General features: G+C 37.5%; 1 protein-coding gene across 3 annotated transcripts in view; it reads right to left on the reverse strand.

Annotated features, from left to right (window-relative positions):
• The window catches only part of METAP1D (methionyl aminopeptidase type 1D, mitochondrial), a 74208-nt gene that overhangs the window by 12306 nt on the left and 35498 nt on the right, over nucleotides 1-26404 (reverse strand). For 2 of the 3 annotated variants that reach the window (XM_070422752.1, XM_070422753.1), the window contains exons 2-5: nucleotides 6831-6988; nucleotides 4736-4885; nucleotides 3202-3350; nucleotides 2586-2628 (exon numbers count right to left, since the gene is read on the reverse strand). In XM_070422752.1, coding sequence (XP_070278853.1) covers nucleotides 2586-2628; nucleotides 3202-3350; nucleotides 4736-4885; nucleotides 6831-6988 — 500 coding nt within the window. The remainder of the gene's footprint in view (nucleotides 1-2585; nucleotides 2629-3201; nucleotides 3351-4735; nucleotides 4886-6830; nucleotides 6989-26404) is intronic. The other variant, XM_070422754.1, reaches the window with a different exon arrangement.

Genomic DNA, 26404 nt, shown 5'->3' on the forward strand with positions numbered 1-26404 from the left:
GAGTGGATAAAAAGCTGTGGTACATTTACACAATGGATGCTACCTGGTCGTAAAAAAGAAGGAAGTCTTGCCTTTTGTGACAGCATAGATGGACCTGAAGAGTATTATGCTAAGTGAAATAAGCCAGTCAGAGAAAGACAAATATCATATGATCTCACTTATACGTGGAATCTAGAGAATAAACAAATAAAACAGAAATAGGCTCATAGGTACAGGGAACAGACTGACAGCTGTCAGGGAGGAAGGGGACTTGGGCCTGCGTGAAATAGGTGAAGGGATTAACTGAAAAAAATAACAAACTCATAGACACAGACAACAGTATGGTGATTACAGAGGGAAAGGGGGATGAGAGAGGTAAAGAGGGAAAGGGAGATAAATGGTGATGGAAGGAGACTTGACTTTGGGTGGTGAACATACAATATAATATACAGATTATGTATCCTGCTACATTGCCAAATTCATGTATTAAGTCTAGTAGTTTTTTGATGGAGTCTCTAGGGTTTTGTATGTATAATATCATGTCGTCTGCAACAATGAGGTACCATCTCACACCTGTCAGAATGGCTATCATCAACAAATCAACAAACGACAAGTGCTGGAGAGGATGTGGAGAAAAAGGAACACTTGTGCACTGCTGGTGGGAATGCAGACTGGTGCAGCCACTATGGAAGACAGTATGGAGTTTCCTCAAAAAACTGGAAATGGAACTCCCATTTGACCCTGTGATCCCACTTCTAGGAATATATCCCAAGAAACCAGAAACACCAATCAGAAAGGATATGTGCACCCATATGTTCATAGCAGCACAATTCACCATAGCTAAGATCTGGAAACAGCCTAAGTGCCCATCAGTAGATGAATGGATTAGAAAACTGTGGTACATCTACACGATGGAATATTATGCTGCTGTAAAAAAGAAGGAACTCTTACCATTTGCAACAGCATGGATGGAACTGGAGAGCATTATGCTAAGTGAAACAAGCCAGTCAATGAAGGAAAAATACCACATGATCTCACTCATTCATAGATAATAAAGACCACTACAAACTTTTGAACAATAATAGATACAGAGGCAGAGCTGCCTCAAACTGACTGTCAAACTGCAGTGGGAAGGCCAGGGAGGGTTGGGGGGGAGGAGGGAGGGGGGTAAGAGATCAACCGAAGGATTTGTATGCATGCATATAAGCATAACTAATGGACATAAGACACTGGGGGGTAAGGGAGGGCAGGGGATTGTCAAGGGCGGGGGAAAAAAAAAAGGGCACTTATGTAATACCCTTTGTAATACTTTTAGCAAAAAAAAAATATATATATACAGATTATGACCCAGTAGGTATGGCCCAGTGGTTGAACGTCCATCTATACACAAAGAGGTCACTGGTTAGATGCCTGGTCAGGGTACATGCCTAGGTTTCAGGCTCAATCCCCAGTAAGGGACATGGAGGAGGCAACTGATGGATGTTTCTCTCTCATCAATGTTTCTATCTCTGTCTCCCTTCCTCTCTCTCTAAATATCAATAAAAACATATTTTAGAAAAAAAATACAGATGATGTATTATAGAATTGTATGCTTGAAACCTATATAATTTTATTAACCAATGTAACCCCAATAAATTCAATAAAAAATTCAAGCAGAAAAATATTTCTTCATTAATAGAAACTGTAATCGTTGAATACTATCTATCTCAACTAGTTCTCATCAGATGTTTAAATGATAGTTATTTAAAATTTATTTATTAATCATCAGATGTATAGAATTTATTTATAATCTACATAATCCAAAGGTATCATTACCAAACTTTTTAGCAAGATGAACTGCCAAAGCACAAATACGCCACGTCTGAAAATAGTCAAGGGCTAAGAATATTAGAAAAGGTTTAGAGCTTGTCCATTTGAAGTTCCTAGGCTAAATTATTTTGGGTTGTTATTTAAAAGAAAAGCTGTTAACCATTTGATGAAAACTTAAGTTTAGAGAGAAAACCATTCTGCTGGTATGCTTTGAGTTCAAGGCTCTCTATACCAGAAATGGAACATGGTGCTACCTTCGGGGATTTTAATAAATCTAAGAACACTGCTAGCAAAAGAGTTGCTGTCCAAATAGACTGACACACACAGGCCAACGTAGCCTCTAATGACAGAGTAAGATAATGACAGGCCCCACTCAAAATCAGCAGGAAGAGGAAGATCAATCTTGGCAGAGTGAAGGAAAAATGCTGGCTTTCTTCGCGTTAGCTCATCTCATACATATCTAGCTTCAGCAGCTGCCCAGTGCGGCGGTGCTCTGCATTAACTACACAGTGGATCAATAACAATTACACCTTCTCAAAAACATGACACATAGCAGGATTGGGTTGACATTTCACTTAGGCCAACATTGATCTCAGTGCATCTGATTCCAGCCCTAAATTCAAGTCAGGCCTGGGTTTACTTGGAATAAACAGAGTTAAAAACAAAAAAGGAAACCAGCTGCTTGTGTCTGGGTCTAGAAGTAAACAGCACTTGCACATTTTCAATCCACTCTTCTTCCTGTTGCTACCAGCAGTTCTGAAGTTGATCAAAGACTATTTTTTATATGATTTACTCACCGTGACATCGATGTTGATAATATCTCCATCCTGAAGAGGTCGACTGAAACATAAACAGGAAAAAATGGTGATAGACAGATCTCAATAAAAGGGATATAAAAATAAATACCTAGTGACTACTATCACAAACCCAATGAGTTGCAATGATAATTTGGAGTAAAGGAGGAATAAATGGAATAACTATATCTAATCTTTAACTTATGTTAGTCACATCAAAGTTTACAAGGAATATATAGTAGGAACATATTGCTATTTATAAAAGTCTACGTCTTTTAAAAAAAATGTACTTATTAGTTACCTTAATTTTGCAAAGAGCCAAAACAGTTGATAACTAATATTTACCTACAATTGGATTTTTACCATTTATATGGTTAAAATCTAAGGACATTAAAGAAATAACTATTTTTTTGGATTACAGACTGCTTTAACAAACATTAAATGGGGGTAGCATGTGCACTTAGAGGCAAAATACTTCAAATTTTTGTTTTAAGATAATCAGCTTCCAAAGTTTGCAGGTGGGTTTCAATTAAACAATAGTGTCTTTCACCATATGTTATAGATCTTAGTTTCATGTTTTAGTTTCCAAAGGAACAATATGTTATTAAGCAATGAATACCTGTCAGGAATACCATGACATAGCACGTTGTTTACAGAGGTACAAACAGATTTTGGAAAGCCTCCATAGCCTAGAGGTGAGGGATAGGCATCATGACTGATGATTTCCTGATGAACAAGAGCATCTATCTCTTCAGTTGTCATGTCAACCTAAAATATTAAATAAAGAAATTGTGCAATGACAGCTAAAGACATTTCCTGTATTTATTGACTATGCTTTTAGCTACAGCACTTCGAAGCAAGAGTATATAAATCTACTGTGATAAACTTGTAGTACAAAATGTTAATTAATTATGATTAACATTAAAATCCTAAATTGTGCCTTTTTGACAATCATTTAAGTATATGATGGTGCTATGGACTATTAGGAAATGGAAAATTTTAAACTCTTAAGATCCTTCAGATAATTTGTTAGTCATTAAATGACATGACTCCTTTTTAGATTGAACATTTCAAAATTATGTCTTTAGGTGATTCCTTCCTCTTCCTCAATGGTTAGTAACCTGGGTTAACAGAAACATATAGATAAATACTCAAATGGCCCATCAGTTTAAATGGCAAAGCTTGAAAATTAGGTCAACCCATATCTCAGAGGAACATTACATGGGTTTTTGCAGCAATGGCATAGAAATTATGAATCATCATGTAAAAAACTGAGTCTGATACATATTTTATAGATTTCATTTTCTCTGATTTTGATTTCTTTCATACCTAAATAAGTCAATGTTTTCTAAAAATATTTTTTCTCTTGAATCCACACATAAAAGAAAAACTATAATCTAGTTTTGTGAGCACATGAAGTCTATCTTAAACACATAAATCATGAATAAAATTCTAAAACAAAATCTTTTATTAAAAATGAACTATTTCTTCAATAATTTTCTGTGCTATTTTATATTCACATTATGTTTAGTTACGTTGCTATAACAAGAGTATGACCCAGATGGTACCTTAAGTGATTTCATCGCTGAGTTTCACTCACTTCCTAAACTCTGCCCACCTTTTTGAAACTACAGGCCCATATTTTTGTTTATGATCCGTATACAGCAGAGTGTTTCTGATTATGCTGAAAGGACTAAATCTTGTAGTAAGACGGGTGTAACAATTACATTGCTCTATTACCCATAGCTTTGTGTATCTGGTCTGATCTTTCTTTGCAGAGCTAATGCAGGAAAATAGTAGACAAAGACTGAGGCAAGCAACTCCTCAGGCACAAGGAAATAACGTGGGGAATGAAAGCAGGAACTACAGGCAGGAGGACGGGGGCAAAAGTCAAAGCTGGCTGCCATTGATCAACTTGCATAGGCTGATTGAGCCCAGAGCATCTCCAGAATTCTATTTAAAACTGAGTCTGGATTTTAAACAATCTCTTGAACACACACATAAAACAATACAATCCCCTTCCCCCATCTCAAGGCTTTCCTTAATTATTAACAAATTACATGTGTACAAAAGAAGAGTTAAAGGGAAAGAGGAAAAATAAGAGGGTTTGTTGTCCCTCGTGTAAGTCCTTCTGAGGTTTGGTGAGACGCCACCTTTAAACTCTTCCCAGCCAGGAGGAGGACATGACGGGCCAGCTGACAGGCCTGACGAAGCCCTTGAATCTGATCTTCATTCTTAACTTCTATGCTGTCTCCCCAGTCGGGTACAATGCCTGTCGTCACATAGTCTGGCTTCTTTATGTGCTTGAGGAAAAAGGATTGAAAACGAAGATCAGAACCCAGCGCACGACAATGGGATCATTTTTTCGGACACAGCCTCCTACTTCATGGAGCTCTGCCCTTCCTGCCGGAGCACCGACCTCCAAAGCCAGCACAACAGACCCTCCAGGCTGCCCCCAGTTCCTTCCCCTGCCCTTTTGAACTTAACATTGCCTGTTAGTGCTGTCTCTGGATGGTCTATTAACCTTACTGTGCTTTGAGTCAAACTGGACTGAAGTAGTCTTCTGGTCAAAACAAACAGTAGTTTCTTTTCTGCCTTCTCCCAACCCCGTGAGAAGCACACTGTCATTGATGAAAAATAGCACCAAGCTTCCAAACTGTCAAATGGCTAATTAAGAGCACTTTCATCTTCTTAACACAAAGATAAAATTTATGCAAAGGATAGCTCACAACACCTTCTCTTAATGAATTTATGTAAAAGACTGACTGTCAAGGCCACTGAAGCCTATTACATATACACTTTCTTACACCTCACAACTGCACCCAAACTAATAAGGGACTAGAGAATAAAACAAAACAGCTTTTTCCCCCTTTCTCTTTCTTTTTAAGTACATTAAAATACACAGCGTGCTTCTATCATTTGTCAAAAAATAACAAAGTATCTCCCCAAACTCAAAACATTCAACTCGGATTACCCTGATAGAACATTCTCCATCACTTACTTAAATCCATGGGCAGTATGCAGAAAAGACACTGTCTCACACACAGAGCTTCTCTGTCTCAAAGTTTTGCACAGATCTTTACAAACTACTTATGGAAACTGCTACATCAGTATTGTTGACAGTACCCAGTCAGGCTACACAGGAGATGGGGACAGGGACCTGAGACAGAGAACACTATTCAATTGACATCACAGCAACTCTGGAAGGGCAACAGGCAAGATTGAAGGACCTTCACCTTTCTTGTGTCAGACGGTCCTTTCTGACACTGGTAACGCCACTGCTCAGGTTGCCACGGCTGAGCTCTGGCGGAGCATCTCTCGCCAACAGCGTTCCCACCAGTGCCCACAAAAGCTCCCAGTCTCCCCCACAGACTCTGTGCTCTTGTCTCTGCTTTGTGATCGGGCTAGGTTACAACTACAGGCAGAAGGGCTATTGGACTATCCCTGAAATTCTAAAACAATACCTTCCCCTCTCCAGAGATTTTTTTTTCTTTTCTAACTAAGAAAATACCAGGAACATACTTTGGGCTCTGGTGGCCTGTCTTGTCAGTCCTTGCCACAAAACTAGGTCACTCACCTTCAGGAAGTATAGCATACTTAATGTGGGTTCAGTGTAAAAAATGTATAAAGGGGAAAGCAGGTGATTTTTGTCACAAATCTGAATTTCGTTCAGCTTTTCTTGTTCTTCCTAAATAACCTGCACACCTCTTTTATATTGCATTAAAAAAAAAGGATAGATTGCCTTTCCATAAAATTGTAATCTCTAGAAAAAAGTCAAGAATGCTGAGACAAGGTGTTTAATTTACTGTAAAGAAGATTCAAAGACAGTAGCATTAATAACATGAAGAGCAAAAGAGCAGACTTTAGGAAAAAAGATCTAGTGTATTAGTTTCAAGTAATCTCTCTTGAATGATCGCAGTGTTATAGTCAAATTTTTTCTCAAAAAACTACATACATGTAGTTTTATCTTCATGTTAAAATTTAATATAGAAAGTTATATCATAGAAATTTTAATTCTAAACAAGATAAGCAATTGTAAGCTCAGCTCTTTATCTAAAAAAATTAACATCACAGAACAGCAGGATGTTAAAACTTCTCAAATGAAAATTTAAAAATCACAAACCAAGTTTAAAAATTATGATTCAAATAGCTTAGAAATCAAAGGTGCAAAAAAACAACATTTGATTGCTTCTGCAGCTAACCTTTATCTTGGCTGGAAAAAGCAGCAGATAACAGGCGATACAGTACCTTAGGGACTGGATGAGCTGAAGAAACTGCAGCAGGCAAAACTATACTGTGTGAAATATCTCTTTGTCTCCGGAAAAAGAAATTTCTTCTTTGTTGACTGCTTGACTGCTTGTGTAAGTAGATATGATTGAGTGGTGAAGAGAAGATTCTATGACAACCTAGGAGCAGAAAGAGACATGTTTTAAGTAAAAAAAAAAAAACACCTAACATAGTGCTACATTTTAAGATGTTGTGTTGTTGCCTATTAAATCATTATTCTAATCCTTTACTGACTCAAAGAGGAAAAGCCCCAAATAGAAAGAAAAGCAGTGGCATTCTCAGTTCTAATAAAATAGTAGCACAGCATATTTATTAGCTAATACTATGTTTACATAAATGTTTGACAATGGAAAACTCTACCCTAATGGGAAATAAACATATAAAAACATCTGCTGAGCACCAGGTCTGTAAAAAGAACCATTTCTGCTGTGGTACCTTACGCAGCAATGTCCTGGGTGACCTGAAACTCGGGGCACTGTTTGGGTGGCTTTTCATTCTTTAAAGCCGTGAAAAATCATGGACAAATTGCCAACTGCACTTTTTGCCCTCGACCTCATTACTACTCTGTGTTAAGTTCATGTGCAATGAGGCATCATACTGAAATTCACTGCGATGAATGTTCAAGTCAAATAAAGACTAGATAGCAAAAATGTAGGGTGTAACCCTGAAAAAAGATGAATATAGGTCCTAAATTACCCACAACAGGAATTTTGAAATATCTATCAACATCTTAAATGCACACATCTTTTGACTCAGCAATTCACCCTCCTAAGACTTTACCTTGCAGATATTATACAATGATGGATACATGAAGATGAACCCTACTGCAGCATTGTTTGTGGTAGGAAAAATGGGAAATAACTCAAATGTTCATCAGTAGGGGACTGGTTAAATATATTCTGGTATATCTACACAACTATGGACCTATTAAAGAGAATAAGCTAAATCATCTCTAAGTATTGATATGGAAAGAGGTCACAGTACATTGCTAGGAAAATAGCAAATACTGAACAATACAGGGTGGGGCAAAAATAGGTTTACAGTTGTTCATGTGGAAGATAATATAATAATTAATAAATAATAGTACAAGATAAACTCTGCTTGGCATACTCACAATTGTGAACCTACTTTTACCCCACCTTGTATGTATAAACTGCCCATTAATGTAAAAAGAGCTTATACATTTATGTATGTTTGAATATACCTAGAATATTTCTGAAAATTACTATTCATCAATATTGTTTACTTCTGGGACATATGATTGGGGCTGGGGATGAAGACTTCTTGAATCATTTTATTTTCTTCTAAACTGTTAGATTTTTTAAAAAAACGTTTACTTGCATAATTTTTATAATTAAAACGGTAGTTTTGGAAACCCCCAACATATCATAATTGCATATCAGGAGTTGGCAAACTATAGCCCAAGGCCAAACCTGGCCTGCTGCCTGTTTTTATACAGCCCACCCACCTAAAATTGATTTTTATGTTTATAAATGGTTGCAAAAATCAAAAGAAAAATGTTTTGTAATGTATGAAATTATATGAAATTCAAATGTCAGTGCTCCTAAATAAAGACGTATTGGAATAAAGCTACCCTCATTTGCTTTCAATTGTCTATGGCTGTTTTTGAGCTATAGGGGCAGAGTTGAGTAGTTGTGACAGATCTGGCCCTTTACAGAAGTTTGCCTACTCCTGATCTAGAGCACTGGTTCTTAAAATGTGGTACCCAGGCCAGCAGTTTTAGCATCATATGAAAATGATGCAAATTCTTGGACCCCTCCTCAAACTACTGATTCAGAAACTCTGGGATTAGGCCAGTAATCTGTGCTTTAACGAGCCCTCAGCGTGATTCTGATGCACACACAAGTTTGAGAAGTGCTGGCTTAGAGCAACCTTACAGCTGTGAAACATAATGGAAACACCAACTGCAGATGAGTACTGGCCCCAAAATCCATGATCTCTAAGTGATTTGGAGAAAGGCATGGGATGCAAACAAAGCCCAATGGTCAGTGATTGAGTGTCTTAGATTTTACTCAATTATATTCTTCCATAAAGATCAGCTTAATATTGTTGCATTAAACTTACAGAGGTGTTTTGGGTACTATTTTAAATAATTCCAAATACCAGACAAAATGTCACTTTTAAAAAAGAAGCCTGAAGTATGTACATATTCTCTAAAGTTTGTAAAGTTTAATATTTCCATCACTATTCCAAGACTGTCAAATGGTATATGGATGTCAGGGTAGTATCCCAGGAAAAGCAGATGATTAGAAAACAGAGGTCTAGAGTTTCATCTCAGCTCTACCACTTGCTAGCTGTGGTCTTGAGCAAGTTTCTTCTTTTGGGTCTCAGGAGAGAATGAACTGGAATACAATATGTGAAAGCACCTTGCATTTAGTAGCTGCCCAATAAATGATAGTTTCTTCAAGAACACTTAAAAAGTAAAATAAGAAAGGAAACACAGACTCCACTACGGCTTCTAATACTGAGCACTAATGTGTCAACGTAGGCACTTAACATATATTAGCTCATTAATCTTCCAAGAACCCTATGAGTTGTACACTGTTATTACTCCATCCCACAGTTGAAAATAGTGAGGCACACAAAGGTAAATCAGGGACATGCAGTTAGTGCCAAAACTGAGGAGAAGCAGGTCAAACTGCTCCCACAAAGTATATCACTTCTCTTACACACATAAGAAAAAATGAGCTAACATACATGGAAACACCCAGAAAGTAGGAAAGGCACCATAACACTATTAAGAATTACTACTATTATTAAGTTATTTTTCTGAAAGTGGTTATGGTTTGATCTAATCCACTCACTCTCTTAAGACAAGCTCCTTCTGTTGACCAAACAGGTGGTTCAGTGGGAAGTTGGTTGGGCATTCTGTGACTGTGGAATGGAATGGAAAATCTGGGTCCCAGCTAAAGCAAACACTCAGGTGGAACAATCTAGGACCATGGGCCCACGAACTGCATTGGTAGGTCAGACCAAAGACATACTTTTCTGAGGAAAGTATGTATGTGTTATGATTACTATGAATAATGATAACACTGATAGAAATAGTAACAATAACAGTGGTTAACATTTAAGGGCCACATTCTTTGAGTAAGCACAGTGCTAGGTGCTCAACATACATTATCTCAACCCATCTGTCAGACGGGCAGGCAGCTGTTGATGTCATTATTTTACAGATGAGGCTCAACCTGTAGTGATGGGTCAATGGCTGGCCCTGCCTCAGGTCCTCAAAGTCCAAGTCCAAGGCTGTGCCTGCCACTCCAAGCTGCCTTTTAGCAACGTGCAGGGGCTCTAGTAGCTAGATGCTTTGCTTTACATTATGTTTTTTAAGGGGATGGATTTTGAGGAAAGTTTTAAAAAATATATATATTTTATTGATTTTTTTCAGAGAGGAAGGGAGAGGGATAGAGAGTTAAACATCGATCAGCTGCCTCCTGCACACTGCCTACTGCGGATGTGTCCACAACCAAGGTACATGCCCTTGACTGGAATAGAACCTGGGACCCTTCAGTCCGAAGGCTGATGCTCTATCTGCTGAGCCAAACCAGTTAGGGCGAGGAAAGTTTTTTTTAATCATGAAAATTAAATATCATGGGATCAGCCAACTTTTCATGAAAATTCTTACAACTGACCTAATTGAGAAACACTGTGCTAGTGAAAATAGCGTGAGCTTTGAAGTCAGATAGGTCTGAGTTACCAAACCTTCTGAGCCTCTTTCGTCATCATTATAAGGAAATAGCATTGCTTTTCTCACCATTGTTATGAGCATTAGCTGAGACAACATACCAGTATATATGTAAACGATCTTTAACAGGTAGGTGCTCCACAAATGTTAATTTTCTTTCTCTTCTCAACTATTTGAAATGTTTACCTGTGGACCTCTAAATTTATTTATTCTTTTAAAAAAAATATTCAGAGAGGAAGAGAGATAGAAACATCAATGATGAGAGAGAATCATTGATCAGCTGCCTCCTGCATGCCCCCTACTGGGGATGGAGCCCGCAACCCGGGTATGTGCCCTTGACCAGAATCGAACTTAGGACCCTTCAGTCTGCAGGCTGACGCTCTATCCACTGGGCCAAACTGGCTAGGGCTATTTATTCTTTTATTTAACAACGACTTACTGAGCTCCTCCTATAGGCCATGCTGTGGACACAGGGAGAACAATGTGACAAAGTCCTGCTCTTGTGGAGCTTATATTCGGTGGTGGGATACAGACAAGAAGCAAACCAAGAGATTGTATCAGATGGAGATATACATGATGAAAAATGGGCCAAAGTAACACAGCACTGCTTAGTAAAATGAGGGAGCTGGGCATCATAATCTTTGAGGTCCCTTTAACTCTGACATTTATGCCTTTATTCAGCAGCATTTGATTGTCATGCTACATCCCAGGTAATGGGATGACGTAGAGTCTGATCAATTTTAGGACTCGTGAAGATTTTGTTCAATGTGGTTGATAACACAAAAGAGAGCTCATCTTTATCAGTATTATCAAGTACAAGTACACAGTCATTGTAGGGGAATCCTTTCTATGTACTTAAACATGAAGGGTGATGTCATCAGGCCTCCACTAGAATATGTGGATGAGGCTTTTGAGACATTCACTTCTAGGATGAACAGTGCTGCCAATGTACCTGTTCTGCCAAATTATGTGCTCACTGCCCCAAAGATGCAGGCACATCCACACGTGACACACATTGGGAACACAGGCTGAAAGCATCTATCCAATTTGTTGACAATTATGGTTCCGCGGTGTACTCGGCAATTTCAGTTTCATAAGATGCTTTTTTATTTGAAGTAAAATAATTTCTTTTAACCTCATAAAAAGACAGTTTATAAATGTTGTTACAAGTAATAGGATAATAAGGTACCATACTGTGTTTATTCCATTAACTATTCATTACAAACTTGAAAAAAAAATCTAGTGTTTTCAAAAATAAAAGGAAGAAATGGGGTTAGGTCAATACATGCCTTTTGAAGAAAATGGTCCTCCAATTACCATGGCCAAAAAAAAGGGAGAAGGAAAGATCCTCAACTTTATCTTATTGTCATTAATAAATAGTATTAACAAATTTTCTAAACGCAGAGTGAGCAAAATTAAAATCCCCAGACCCAATGATATTCACGGTCCCAGGTTAACCAAACTGCAGTGTCTACTACATATCATTCTAGAAAAGGTTTTTGAGTTTCCTGTATATTTCCTTTCTTTATAAAAGCACTGCTTTGTACACCTAAAACTAATACGTTATATGTTAATTATACACGATTTTATTTATTTATTTATTATTTTTATCTTTATAAAAGCACTGCTTTGTACACCTAAAACTAATATGTTATATGTTAATTATATATGATTGTATTTATTTATTTAAAAATTGTTTTATTGCTTAAAGTATTACAAAGAGTATTACATATGTCTCCTTTTTTTCCTGCCCTTGAAAATCCCCTGGCCTCCCCTACCCACCAGTGTCTTAAGTCCATTGGTTATGCTTATATGCATGCATACAAGTCCTTTGGTTGATCTCTAACCCTCCCCTCCTGCCCCCCAACCGTCCCCGGCCTTCCCGCTGTAGTTTGACAGTCTGTTCGAGGCTCCTCTGCCTCTGTATCTATTTTTGTTCATAAATTTATAATGGTCTTTATTATCTATAAATGAGTGAGATCATGTGGTATTTTCCTTCATTGACTGGCTTATTTCACTTAGCATAATGCTCTCCAGTTCCATCCATGCTGTTGCAAATGGTAAGAATTCCTTCTTTTTTACAGCAGCATAGTATTCCATCGTGTAGATGTACCACAGTTTTCTAATCCATTCATCTACTGATGGGCACTTAGGCTGTTTCCAGATCTTAGCTATGGTGAATTGTGCTGCTATGAACATATGGGTGCACATATCCTTTCTGATTGGTGTTTCTGTTTTCTTGGGATATATTCCTAGAAGTGGGATCATGGGGTCAAATGGGAGTTCCATTTTTAGTTTTGTGAGGAAACTCCATACTGTCTTCCATACATAAAAGTGTTGCTGATACTTTCTAATAACTACATCCAACTCCTAACTGGCTACCTTCAATGTTACAGCTAATTTGACTCATGATGTCGATCATCAGAGGCAGGAACACCAGCCAGGCTGCCATCAGCCACAGGAATGGTCTCTCTGTCTCTGGGCATCATTATTGTCTCAGGACCCACAGCACACCCTCTTTGTTAAAGCTATTTTAGGGAAACAAGGTTCAGGTGTGCACTAGTTATTGCAAGGGGCAAGTTGACTCATCTGAAGTTTAGGAGACGCTGGTAGAAAACCATCAGAAACCTCAGGAGAGTATGAGAGCCCTAGATCACAAGGAACTGCTTTGGACTAATTTGATCTTAAAAGACATGATCGTAGTGAGTGCTGTTACTGTTGATTATGTACCAGAAACTCTACGTAGGGTTTTCTTAGGCAGTAAATCTATATGTTATTTGTTATGGACACTAGAATATTTACTGTTATCAAAGGTAATAATAAGGCCGAAATCGGTTTGGCTCAGTGGATAGAGCGTTGGCCTGCGGACTGAAAGGTCCCAGGTTCGATTCCGGTCAAGGGCATGTACCTGGGTTGCAGGCACATCTCCAGTAGGAGATGTGCAGGAGGCAGCTGATCAATGTTTCTCTCTCATCAATGTTTCTGACTCTCTATCTCTCTCCCTTCCTCTCTATAAAAAATCAATAAAATATATTTTTTAAAAAAGGTAATAATAAGAATTATTTTCACTGTTACAAAATTTCTATCAGTGCCTAGTTAGAGCTGAAAGTTGAAAATTATAGGCAACTGCTTCTTTCACGCACAGTGAGGAGCACACTGTGTAGACTAAATGTCTCCTGAAATTGCTATATGTCCTCTGATCCTGCAGCACATTTTTCATATTTTAACTTTATTTGCAATAAAATCTAGGTTATGATTTTAAATATTTTTATATTTGGTAATAGTATCAATTGCTTAAAGCTGCATTTTATTTCCCTTTACAGATTAGGTCTGAACGGTGGGGTTAAAGAATTCAATATGACGGAGGGAGGAATGCATTTTAAATAACTTATGTTGCTATACAAACATGCCCTATATTTACTGGCCTCTTACTCAGGGTCCAGTTTAATTGTTATCTGCTCACGCATTCTATGCCACATAATGAAACGCTTCCATTTCACCCACTGAGCCCTGGGTTTTTATGTGCACCTCTACCAATGACCCTTAATTAAGCCGATTTTACCCTTGAAAATGTGAGTTTTCTTTTGGTCAACAAGTATTTTTAAGGGAGAGGTCTGAATGAACTTTCAAAGAGGCATTTAAAATGTTTACTTTAAGCAGTTGTAAAACTGAACAAAAGTATATTTGTACTCAAGTGTGGGCTACCAATACCTTTATTTTCATTGTACATTTCCAGAGAAGCACTTTCACCCTGCAGCATGCCATCAATTCCGTTATGTTACATTTCAGAGGTATCAAATATCTGAGTAGAAAACAACACGATACAATAGCCTGTACTACTTTACATTAGCCAACAATGTCAACCAGAGATAATGCGTAATTTAAAAGACACCTGTAAAATGTCTTACTGAATATATTTTTTCATAATGATCAGCAAATGCCAAAGCCTAGTAACAGACCTATTATTTATAGCATATCAACATCTAATTGATTTTACAAATGGAGGCAATTATTTTGGATGAATGGAGGAATGCTTGCCAGATTTAAATGATTTATGATTATCAAGAGAGAAAACAACAATGTTTTGCTAATTCATTTTGAAATACAGCTTTTACACTCATTGATAACTTAAATTTTAAACCAGATGATTTGCTTAAATAATACATTAACTTAAAAAAAAGCAAACTGAGATACTTTTAACTGTTTAGAAATATTGCTTCCTACAGTAGGCTCAGAAGGGACTGCACCATAGAAATACATTTTCAAGGCAGATTTAGAACCACAGAAAGATCACACTTCATGAACGCCAACCAATTACTCAGAGCAGGAGCTCAGGCTGTTACAGCACTGTGTGCTTCACGTCCAAACGAGAACAGTGCACATACACCCAGGCCTCATACTTCTTGACTAAAACACCGTTCGCTCCATAGGTTTGATAATTTGCACGAATGTTGCAAAAGGAAAATTAAATAGTGTGCATTATTTGATATAACTCTCATTGATTTTTATAATCTACTACTTAGATGCATGTTTCAAAAGTAAATGAGAAGATTGAAGGTTCCTTCCCATTTCAAGGAGACTATAAAGCAGAAAAGAAGCTCACGTTTCACAAGAAATAACCTGTGCATTTGTTGAAGAAGAAGAAAAAAAAAACAGCTAGGGGAATGCCCCAGGCTGAAGCAGACACTGATTGGGCAAAGCTAAAGGACAAGAGCCCTTGAAACTAAACAAAAGCAAATTCATTCTGTTGACAGATGCTGATTACATCAAAGAAACAAGGAACTCCCATAACTCCAATTTTTAAAAAATCAATTAATATCTCTCTACAATCTACACAATAAGGACAAAGTAAGTTTTTAAACCAATCATAATAAGCATCATTAAACTTGCTTTTGAAAGTTTCAGTTCAGTTGAAGACTATTCTGGTGTGTTTTTTAGCTGTGGGCTTCTCCAAACAGTGGTTTATTCATTCCCATGGACATGTCTGGGGAGCCAAGCTGGCCATGCCATCAACCCCTTCCTTCCAGGGGTTAACTGCTCTGGCTGCCAAATAAAATACAGAGCGAGCCATGTAATTATGGAGACAGTCAAAGGGCAGGCTCTATTTTGAAATCTATTTGCACAGACAAGGTCTTCCAATTGAGCTTACAGGAAACAAGCTGGTAAAGAGCCTCCTTCTCCCCAGATGCTTTCCACACTTTTTCTCCAATTCAGGAAATCATGGATATGGACACCATACACCATTGCTTCCTGGATTTCAAGCTAAGATGCCATTAAAAGGAGAGGAGTGGATCTGTTTCGCAAACCCATAAAAAACATTTTCCCCCCTAACTAACAGCATTTGGCAACAGCCTCTGAATGATAAAACCACAGTGTTTATTAAACAACATTTATAAAAAGGATGCAGGTCCAGTTGTTATGAAGGTATCAGAAAACAAATAATTTTCTTTAATGCTCAAAATAAAGCACACAGTTGAGTCTAAAGAATACTGGCATAAATACTTATTTGAAAGATTCGACTTGACAACCAACAGTGTTGTCCTTGAAGTTTTTTTTTTTTTATAACTAAGACTGCTAAAACAGTAACAAAGACTCCACATAAGTAAAAAAGAAATGTGTAAAATATTTTAAGTGACAAAAAAAAAAATCACAAGTCATTTTTATGCTGAAACATAAAAATTTGGTGTAGTGGCTTAAAGCTCTAAGTTTGCTCTATGAGACCTCATCATTTTCATGTTAAAATAGGTTTGGCCACTACCACTAGAAGTAAGTAGTCAAATGAAGAGATAGTAGTCTTCACCAGAGATGTCGCCTGTGGATGTCAGAACTCATCATCAAGCCATAGAGCAGAGCCTGGGAGACCTGGTTCTAGAGAAGACGCTGGAAAGTCAGCCACAGTTAGAGTACTTCTGGGGAGAGGAAAGGCGGTGGCCTGAGGGCACTCTCTTCCAATAATAACAACATTCAAGAATGATACCCAGGTCATGGCAAAACATGACCTTCCCCAAGGCTCCATCAGGAAGTTGGCTCCACACTACATCCCTCCTCCTTTTTAAAATTCATCAATAGCAACTGATATAGTATAACATCAGTGACAAGTTCAGAAAGGGTTTAGAAAAATACTTCTTTGCTTCTTTACAACAGCTAATTGTGATGATTCATTAAGGTACAACACTTGCACCCAGGGATCTATGATTTAAACAAAAAGCAGTCCCCCTTTCTTGGGAGACAAAAAACCCCCCACCTACTCTAGAAACACAGTTTAATAAATGTACCTACTTAATAAAGTAGACTCATGTTTGTGAGCCTAGAAGAAAATTTCTTTGGGCTGGTCCAACCACAGCTGGGGAGGTGTGTGTCAATGATTTCAGTAAAAACTCAAAATCTAAAATTAAAAGCAGATCATTTGGTGAATAGGTGGAATTTCATAGAAATGATTAATTTGTGAAAGAAAATAGAACCATTGTATAAAATTTATCCATTTAGAATAAAAGTGTTTACTTTAAAATTTAAATATAAATTTATCTTTATAATCATAAAATATTGAGTCACACTGAAATAGCATATGCTTAGAAAATCCTATTGTCTCTCAGCTAAAGTTTAGAGAAAAGCAGTTTTTAGCACTTCAACAATACATATACTCAGGCACTTCATGGACAAAGAAATATTGTATTCTCCTAGGGGAAATAAAGGAGCTGTTTATTAGGGCTATGGTTAAAATGTAATAATTCATTCTAGTTGAGCCCTGTGAAAATGTCATCAAAATATCATTTTCTTTGCCAGATTTTCTGGATGCCGCAATATCATTTAAATACAGAATAAAAGACAAGCTCTGATCAGAGTAGAAGTTCAACACCAAAATGAACCAAAAGCAAATGTCGTTCCATCAAAGTAACAAAAAAGAGATTTACACAGTCCTGAGACCCAGAGAATGCACACTTCTAGGTTAGCACAGAACATCTGGCAAACTTCAACTTTCCAAAGTCTGAAAAAAAAAACCCCACACATTCCTGTTACCTCATACACTTTGGTAAAAAATGAGGAAAATAGAAAAATTTATATTCAAGCATATAAATGAGAGTCAGAAAGAGCAATTTCACAGAAATCACACATGGAGTTCAATTTTAGAGAAAATTCATATAAAATATTATAAATTTAAAATAATTGATGTAGTAAGAAAGTCCTTTAGTTATTTTCTCAAAAGCCTATTCATAAACACTACTTTCATGTACAATACTACTCAAAATATTAGTAATTTGGATAAAAATCTCCAGTGATAGAAGACATTGGGACTTTTAGTTTATGATCAAAGTAACAGCTTTAATATGAATATTTTTCAATTGTATTAAAGCATTTGAAAAGAGTGTAATTTTAGTCTTCATCTTACAATAGTATCAACTGAATTCTACATGCAACATGCTCGTTATATTGTTAGATGTAGTTCTTTTTCTCTTCCCCCTTCTCTTTTTATGAGCCATTTAAAGTTATTTACGCAAACAATTGGTAAAAATAGCTCAGAGTTTTGACCAAACTGCAGTATCAATACAAAAAAGAATCTACCATCTTAATATTTTCCTGAGAATGTTTTCACTGTACAACTTCAAGTGAAAGGCATGCAATAAAAAGAAAATATATGAATACAAATCCTAAAGTTGTTATGACAATTGTGGGAGTTTTGTCTCTGCCCTGTAACCAGGCAACAGAAGTAGTAGATAGGTAAGTAGGTAGGTAGGTAGGTCAATAATCACAACCTAAAATGAGAAAGCGAGAGCTCTAGGAAAACAATACATTTCCAAGCTTCTGCAGTTGTGATTACATAGATTAAAGACAAAAGAAACTGAGATCATGCATCAGGGCATTATTTTCACAAGAAAAATAAAGATAAAATACACAGTAGCTTCTTTAGCAAAAGATAAAGTTCCAAATGACAACTTTTTTTCTTCCTACTATTTTTTCCTTTTTATTGAATTTATTGGGGTGACGCTGGTTAACAAAACTATATAGGTTTCAGGCGCACAATTCCATAACACATCTGTAAACTGCATTGTGTGTTCACCACCCCAATCAAGTCTCCTTCCATCACCATTTACCCCCCCTATCCCCTCTTCCGCCTCCCCAGACTCCCCTCTACCCTCCCCTAGGCAATCCCCACACTCTGAAGGCAGCTTTTTGGACTGATGTACTAATGTTGCCACAAATAATTTTATATTCAATGCAAATGTGTAGACTTAGTTAACCACGTGAATAAATAGTCACTCCATAGTTTTAGGCATGAATGCAAAAAGTGCAGTGTATTAAAATGGTGCAGGCTTAAAAGAAGAGTCCCATAGAAGCCTGTTTAAGACGGGCCCTCGTAATTTTTTTTTTTTCAGATATGGACGCTCAACTATAAAACCATTACTTTTGGTACTAAAGATTAAAAATTAAAACCACTACCGTAGCTAACAAAAACATGTACTCTTTAACTGTACAAGGCAGTTAAACTGAAAACACAATTTTACTTGAAAACCTTAGCTGACCAAGATTATTCACACTTGGTGAAATGAGAAGTTCATTATCTAATTTTTAGATTAAAATCTTCAACATAACCACGATACTGAAATCGTTGATATACACAATATTTGAAACATGTTTATTGTCTAATGTGAGGTGTATTGAACATTTTTTGAACTATACTCCTATCAGAGTGTTAAAAGAAAACCAACCCCAAAATACCTAGATAAAACATAGCCAATGTGGAGGTAAAAAGAAGGAAATATTGTGGAATTTAAAACACATTATATTTTGCTAGTAAATGAGATTTTCCTCCAAAAATGTGCCTTCCTAATTATATTTACTTGAGTTCTTGTTTAAATTGGTTTCTCTGGTACTAGTCGGTTTACTTAGACAAGTTAGTTAAGCTCTCTAAGCTTTAGTTTCCTCATCTGTTAACAGGAATTACCTTTTTCGCAGGATTGCTATGATAATTGTATGACATGAGGCATGGAAAGTGGCAAAGGTAAGCACTGGATAAATGATAATTATGATCATTGGTTGCCTGACTGTGGGAGAAGATCACTCTAAAAAGGACTAATGAGTAGGGAGAAACCAGCTGAATTTCGAACTGTGCTTTGGCTAATTCACAAAGTAAGTACTTCACAAAGCTGCTACTTAAAAACCCCGTCATCCAAAGCACTGGGCCTTTCCTACCTTCATCACAGGACCACCCTGATGATCAAATGAGATTGCAGATGTATAAATACTTTACAAACTAGACAGCATCTCATGATTGTAGTGTACAGAGAGAATGCTTAAATGCAATAGGACAAATTATGCTCAACCCAATTTTGACAATTTTCTGAGAGTTCTTGGTGGGGCCTTCCTAAAATTCTGATGGCTAATTGTGAGGTCTAAGGAAAATCTCTTCTTCCACTCAGAGTCATAAAAGACCCCCGCTTTCCTCAAGAATCATATCCTTCCTATACAGAATAGCTTTTATATTTGTGCAAGTGTGGGATGGGAGAAATCATGTTATAGAAAGATTCCACTTGGCAGTGAAGACATTCCCTATAAAGCTCACTTTCACGATTTTAAGGATTAGATCAGAATGCTGCTATTTTTGTTGTGTTACTAAATAATGTTTGATCAACGTTGTGCTTATTCGTAAGCTGTTCTGTAATTCTTGGTAACCTCAGTAACTTAAAGTATGTAAGAATTTAAACATATCTGTCTCAGTGTGCAACTATTTAATAGAAATATTCTAGCACTTACCAAACCTTATTGTTTAAACTCACCAAGAAGTCTTCTTTGCATAAAAATTCCTGTTTATCAAACAGTGATACAGGAAGAACTTATTTACATTTCTAGCATTACCAACATACATAATTTATGACAAAAAAGGCAAGCACTCCATAAGAAATGCTCAATCACTGTCAATCACAATATACATAAACCAAAGCAAATCGTGTGAACTGTATTAAATTCAGCTGAACACAGAACTGCCAACAGAACAAACAAAAAAACAAATAATTATCAGTGACTCATAGACCTATTTACAGGATACACAAAATAACTTGAAAAGGTGTAACCATGGAAACCTGATAACCTAAATTCAGTGCCTTTAAATTTTGCATTTATTTAAACACTGTTTAAATGATGTCTTTACAAGATTTAAATATTTCAAAAGTAGTCAAAGCTTATCTTTGTTATCTGATCATTGATCAAAATAATTTCAACTATAAATTAGCTATCTTTAAAATTATTCAAGGACCAATTTAATGAAACCATGATAAAAATGTCAAGCCATTTTTTCTAATTTTTCAGCAAACTATTATTTTCACAACCACTGATTAACAATTGAAAAACTCAACTATACACAATAAATCCCACAGTAATCAAATAATATTAAATCACATTTTGACATAAAGACTTTTTAAAACTCACACTGTTGCATGCAACCACCCCCTCTTCCTCTAATTAAAAACTAATGCTATTAGCTGTTTCAATTTAGAGGTGATTTTCACTAACAATTACCATTTCAATAGTTTAATATTTAATGCTTTAGTCAGTCCTAGTGTCTTATATTTCATTTCATAAGCTACATTAGTAAAACATTATTTTGTAGTTCACTGGCTCCCACACTTAAGATGTGATGTTCAGTGTGTATTTCATTATGTAGATGAGCAATGGATGTTGTTTGACATGATTTAAATGGGTCAACAGTATTTTCCTAGTCACATTAATCATTCGGACAGCTAGAATGAAAAAAAAAGGCCTTGAAAACTAAAACTAGAGAATCTATTCACACAAATGACACTCACCATTGGCGGGTTATCTAGGATGTGGTTAAGGAGAAGGAAGAGTTGCAGACTTTGAACACATGTTTCATTATTTATTCGGAAACCACTTCAAGACCATAGCTCCATTTTTGGAATCCAAGTGAACACCCACAGGGACAGATTTCTGAGCTACTAAAGTGTAACTTTTAAAAAAGCATTAGATGGAAATCTATATAAACTTTTCATTGGAGAAGAATAAAATTGGGGGAACCCAGCTCCAAATGAGACTGGGTCCCAAGGGTAGGGTCAGCGCATAGTTTCTATAAAAATATACTGCGCACAGATGGGGATGTAGCCCTCACTCTGGACAACCATCTTGTCTTGCCTGCTGATGGCTCCTAGAAAGTGAAGAGAAGGGGAACAAGAAAAAGCAGAACCAGCCTTTAGAAAGAGCTGCAGATCACATGGATTCAGCCCTGAGTCAATTAAGAAAGAATCTGCGGAGGAACATGGAAAGCAGCAACGTGAACTCACAAAGAGCAACTCCACAGTTTCCCTTTCCTTGCATTGTCATGACTGACTTTTCATTGGGTCAGATGGAGGGATGATTTGGTGTACAAAGCCAGGCAACGTGCCAGAATCATATTCTGCACAACCATCCTACCACTTTGTCTGTTCCATGTGATTTATGTGCTTTCTAAAAAACGAGTATGGCAGTGACATATAGTCACATCCCTCCCAATGGAAGCTCTTTATTGGTTTCTTGGCAGCTGGGAAGGAGACGGTGTCAATCATTAAATTTTTCATTCTGAATCCTGAAAGGTCATCCTCTCAAGTGGATGTGCTCTGCTCTCTCCTGAAACTACACAGAATGAGCCAAAGTCCACAAGAAGCCCATGTTTTATTTTCCTGATTATGAAAATAGATATTAGATACTGAGAAAGCAGAAACAGCAAATAGTAAAAATCTTCCTCAGTTGATCACTATTGACATTCAGCAAATACACTTTAGAACATTTCTCTATGTATCCACTAATATATTATTATATTTTATAGAATATTAGCATATTTTATACATATTCAATTTATACATGTAGTTTTATTAAACTGCTATTTTGAAAGTAATTAATTTCTCTCCACAATATATGAAAGACATCTGTCTGTAATAAATAAATATAGATCTGCATGGTCCTTTTTAGGCCTATTGTGTTGTTTTAGTGGCTTCATAGTATTCCTTTATATGGATGGGTCACAAAGTACTTTATTTAACCAATGATGAACATTTAGGCAGGTTATTTTTAAGTTTTTTTCTGTGCATAGTAAACTTTTTACAAATACAGCTGCACATAGGACCTATTTTTCTTTTTAGTTTAAATTCCTAGAAGTAGAATTCTTTGGGTTAAGAAATATGTAAAATTTTGACATATTTGCAAAGCTACTCTCCACAAAACAGCAATTTTTATTCCCAATGGTGCCTATTTTCCTATACCTTCATGAATATTAACGCCAGTCTTATAAATGAAAAATGGTATCTCATTTTTACTTACTTTTCTTCAGATACTGCTGAGGTTAGGATCTTCCCTTTACTTATACATTTATATTCTTTTGGGAAATCTCTACTTAGGCCTCTTGGGTTGTTTTTTACTTGACTTAATCTTAAGAGTGCTCTGTGAATTTATGTACTATATTGTTTTTTTTTTTTTTTTTTTTTTTTTTTTTTTATTAAATCTTTATTGTTCAGATTATTACATTTGTTCCTCTTTTTTCCCCCCATAACTCCCCTCCTTCCAGCTCCCACCCCACCCTCCACCCTCACTCCCCACCCACTGTGTTCATCCATAGGTGCATGATTTTTGTCCAGTCACTTCCCGCATCTCCCACACCCCTTTTTCCCCCAAGAATAGTCAGTCTATTCCCTTTCTATGTCCCTGATTCTATTATAATCACCAGTTCATTCTGTACATCAGGTTATTTATTCACTTGATTCTTAGATTCATTTGTTGATAGATGCATGTTTGTTGTTCATAATTTGTATCTTTACCTTTTTCTTCTTCTTCCTCTTCTTAAAGGATACCTTTCAGCATTTCATATAATACTGGTTTGGCGGTGATGAACTCCTTTAGCTTTTCCTTATCTGTGAAGCTCTTTATCTGACCTTCAATTCTGAATGATAGCTTTGCTGGATAAAGTAATCTTGGTTGTAGGTTCTTGGTATTCAGCACTTTGAATATTTCTTGCCATTCCCTTCTGGCCTGCAAAGTTTCTGTTGAGAAATCAGCTGACAGTCGTATGGGTATTCCCTTGTAGGTAATTGAGCCTCTTTCTCTTGCTGCTTTTAAGATTTTCTCTTTGTCTTTTGCTCTTGGCATTTTAATGATGATGTGTCTTGGTGTGGTCCTCTTTGGATTCCTTTTGTTTGGGGTTCTCTGCGCTTCTTGGACCTGTAAGTCCATTTCTTTCACCAGGTGGGGGAAGTTTTCTGCCATTATTTCTTGAAATAGGTTTTCAATATCTTGCTGTCTCTCATCTTCTGGCACTCCAATGACTCTGATATTAGACCGCTTAAAGCTGTCCCAGAGGCTCCTTACACTATCTTCACACTTTCGGATTCTTTTTTCATTTTGCTTTTCCAATTGGGTGTTTTTTGTCGAATCTTTGGTTTGATTATTGTACTCCTCTGGTTTGCTATTGGGTATAATATTCTTTATTTCAGTCCGTGTATGCTTACTTTCTAATTTCTTTATCGTAGCATCGAGGGTCTCATTAGTTTTTGTGAGGTTCTGCACAAATTTATGGCAAGCCCTCAAAATTGCGATTCTTAGCTCCATATCCTCCATTTCTGTCATGTTTTTTTGTCTCCGCATCTTTTATGCTTTCTTGGTGCACCCCCTTGTGGTCTCTGTGCGCAGTCTTGTTCTAGCCAAGCCTTAATTGTTGTAGTTAACACTAGGGGGATTTGACCCTCAGGCCGACTGGCTATAGGAATCAGCTGTGCGGAAAACGTCTGTCTTCTGGGGAGGCGCTAATCCAGCCTTTGCCTGAGGCGATCGGCAAATGGCTGTGCGCAGGCTTTGGGCGGGGCGGGATCAACAGGGCAGGCGGAGGGAGCAGTTATGGCCACGCTCAGTCCCGTTCCCAGAGGCTCTGCTTCTCAGAACCCCGGCAGCCGCTGCAAACCTCGGAGAGAAAGCTGCCCTCAGGTTCCAACTGATGCCGGGTAATCCCGCTTCTCCCGTTTGAGTCTGGGTCCCTAGAGACTCGCCCGGATCTGGAGCCCAGAGTCTGAGACTCACTCCCGACAGAAAACGACAACCGCGCCCTCAGCCACCAGCCCGCTTTCGCGCGCACCTCGGTACCTTTGTATTTTCCACACTGCGCCGCCTCTGAGCCTCGATTTGCTGTTCTCTTTCCTTCTAGTTGTAGAGTCTCTCTTCAGCCAGCCTTCCTGTGGTTCTGGGTGATGTCCGTTCAGTCTTTTAGTTGTATTTTTGAAATGGTTGTTTGCGGCAGCGGTCTCCGGTGTTTACCTACGCCGCCATCTTGGTCGACCCCCCTGTACTATATTGTTTCAAATATATTTTTTCCGTTCTCCATTTGCATTTCAACTGTATTTAAAGTGTTTTGAGTCACATAATTGGGTTCACATTGAATTTATGGATTAATCTAAGGAGAATATGACTCTTTAAAATAGTTGTTTTATTTAAGAGATTAAGTTCACATTTACTGCAGTATTCTTAATATCCTTCTGTAGAGGTCTAATGTTTTCTTTATATAGGTCCTGTATATTATTATTTATTTACTAGAGGCTCGGTGCACGAAATTCATGCATGGGGCGGGGTCCCCTCAGCCAAGCCTGCATCCTCTCCAATGTGGGACCCCTTGGGGGATGTCCGACTGCTGGTTCAGGCCCGATCCTGGGGATCGGGCCTAAACCAGAAGTCAGACATCCCTCTCACAATCCCGGACCACTGGCTCCTAATCACTCACCTGCCTGCCTGCCTGGTCGCCCCTAACTGCCCCCCTGCTGGCCTGATCACCTCTCACTGCCTCTGCGTGCTGGCCTGATTGCCCCTAACTGCCCCCCCTGCCAGCCTGGTTGCCCCTCATGGCCCCCCCGCCGGCCTGGTCGCCCCACGCAGCCTGCTGTTCAGTCGTTTGGTTGTCCCTCAATAACTCCCCTGACAGCCTGGTTGTAGGCAGCCATCTTGTGAGGGTTTGAGGGTTAATTTGCATACCACCTCTTTATTATAGAGGATTCCTAGGTATTTTATATTCTTGACTTCTTTATAAATGGGATGTTTTCCATTATATTTTCTACCTAAATATAGGGCAGTAATCTTAAACTTACTTAAGTTTACAGCTTAATCATTGCCAGCCTTCTGAACAAGGACTCTGTATAGCACTAGTTCCTGGGATCCTCTTGCACTCAGCTTGACTTCCTCCTAGAAAGAGCAAGAAGTCTTAAAGTTGTAGAAGGACAGGGGGGTCCCCTATTGCTCCCTTTGAGCAAATGCTCTCCTGATGTATTTTTCTCCGAGTTTCAGAATACTACTTCTAACTCCACCTACAAGTTTGGAAAATCACTATGCCAAACAGCTGACAGAAAAAAAAAAGTGACTAATTTTTTGCATTAAAAATATCTGATTATAGACAAAAGCATGGAAGAGTTTGTTATAACCTTTTCCCTATTTTTACCTATATTTGAAATTTTCAATAATAAAAAGTTTTTTTAAAAAATATATTTTATTGATTTTCTACAAAAAGGAAGGGAGAGGGAAAGAGAGTTAGAAACATCGATGAGAGAGAAACATCGATCAGCTGCCTCCTGCACACCCCCTACTGGGGATGTGCCCGCAACCAAGGTACATGCCCTTGACTGGAATAGAACCGGGGACCCCTGACTCCGCAGGCTAACGCTGTATCTACTGAGCCAAAGCGGTTAGGGCGATAAGAAAAAGTTTTAAAAGTATTTGATTTATGTACTAAAAACAGTATCTTTTCTAAAGTATTCTAAGAAGTGTAAGAAATGGAAGGGTTATTTTAAATCTGGGATGCTGTTTATATGTGAAAAAC

The sequence above is a fragment of the Myotis yumanensis genome, unplaced genomic scaffold (assembly GCF_028538775.1).
Source record: "Myotis yumanensis isolate MYYU_CA2020_CCGP unplaced genomic scaffold, mMyoYum1.0.hap1 SCAF_8, whole genome shotgun sequence".
NCBI classification, from domain to species: domain Eukaryota; kingdom Metazoa; phylum Chordata; class Mammalia; order Chiroptera; family Vespertilionidae; genus Myotis; species Myotis yumanensis.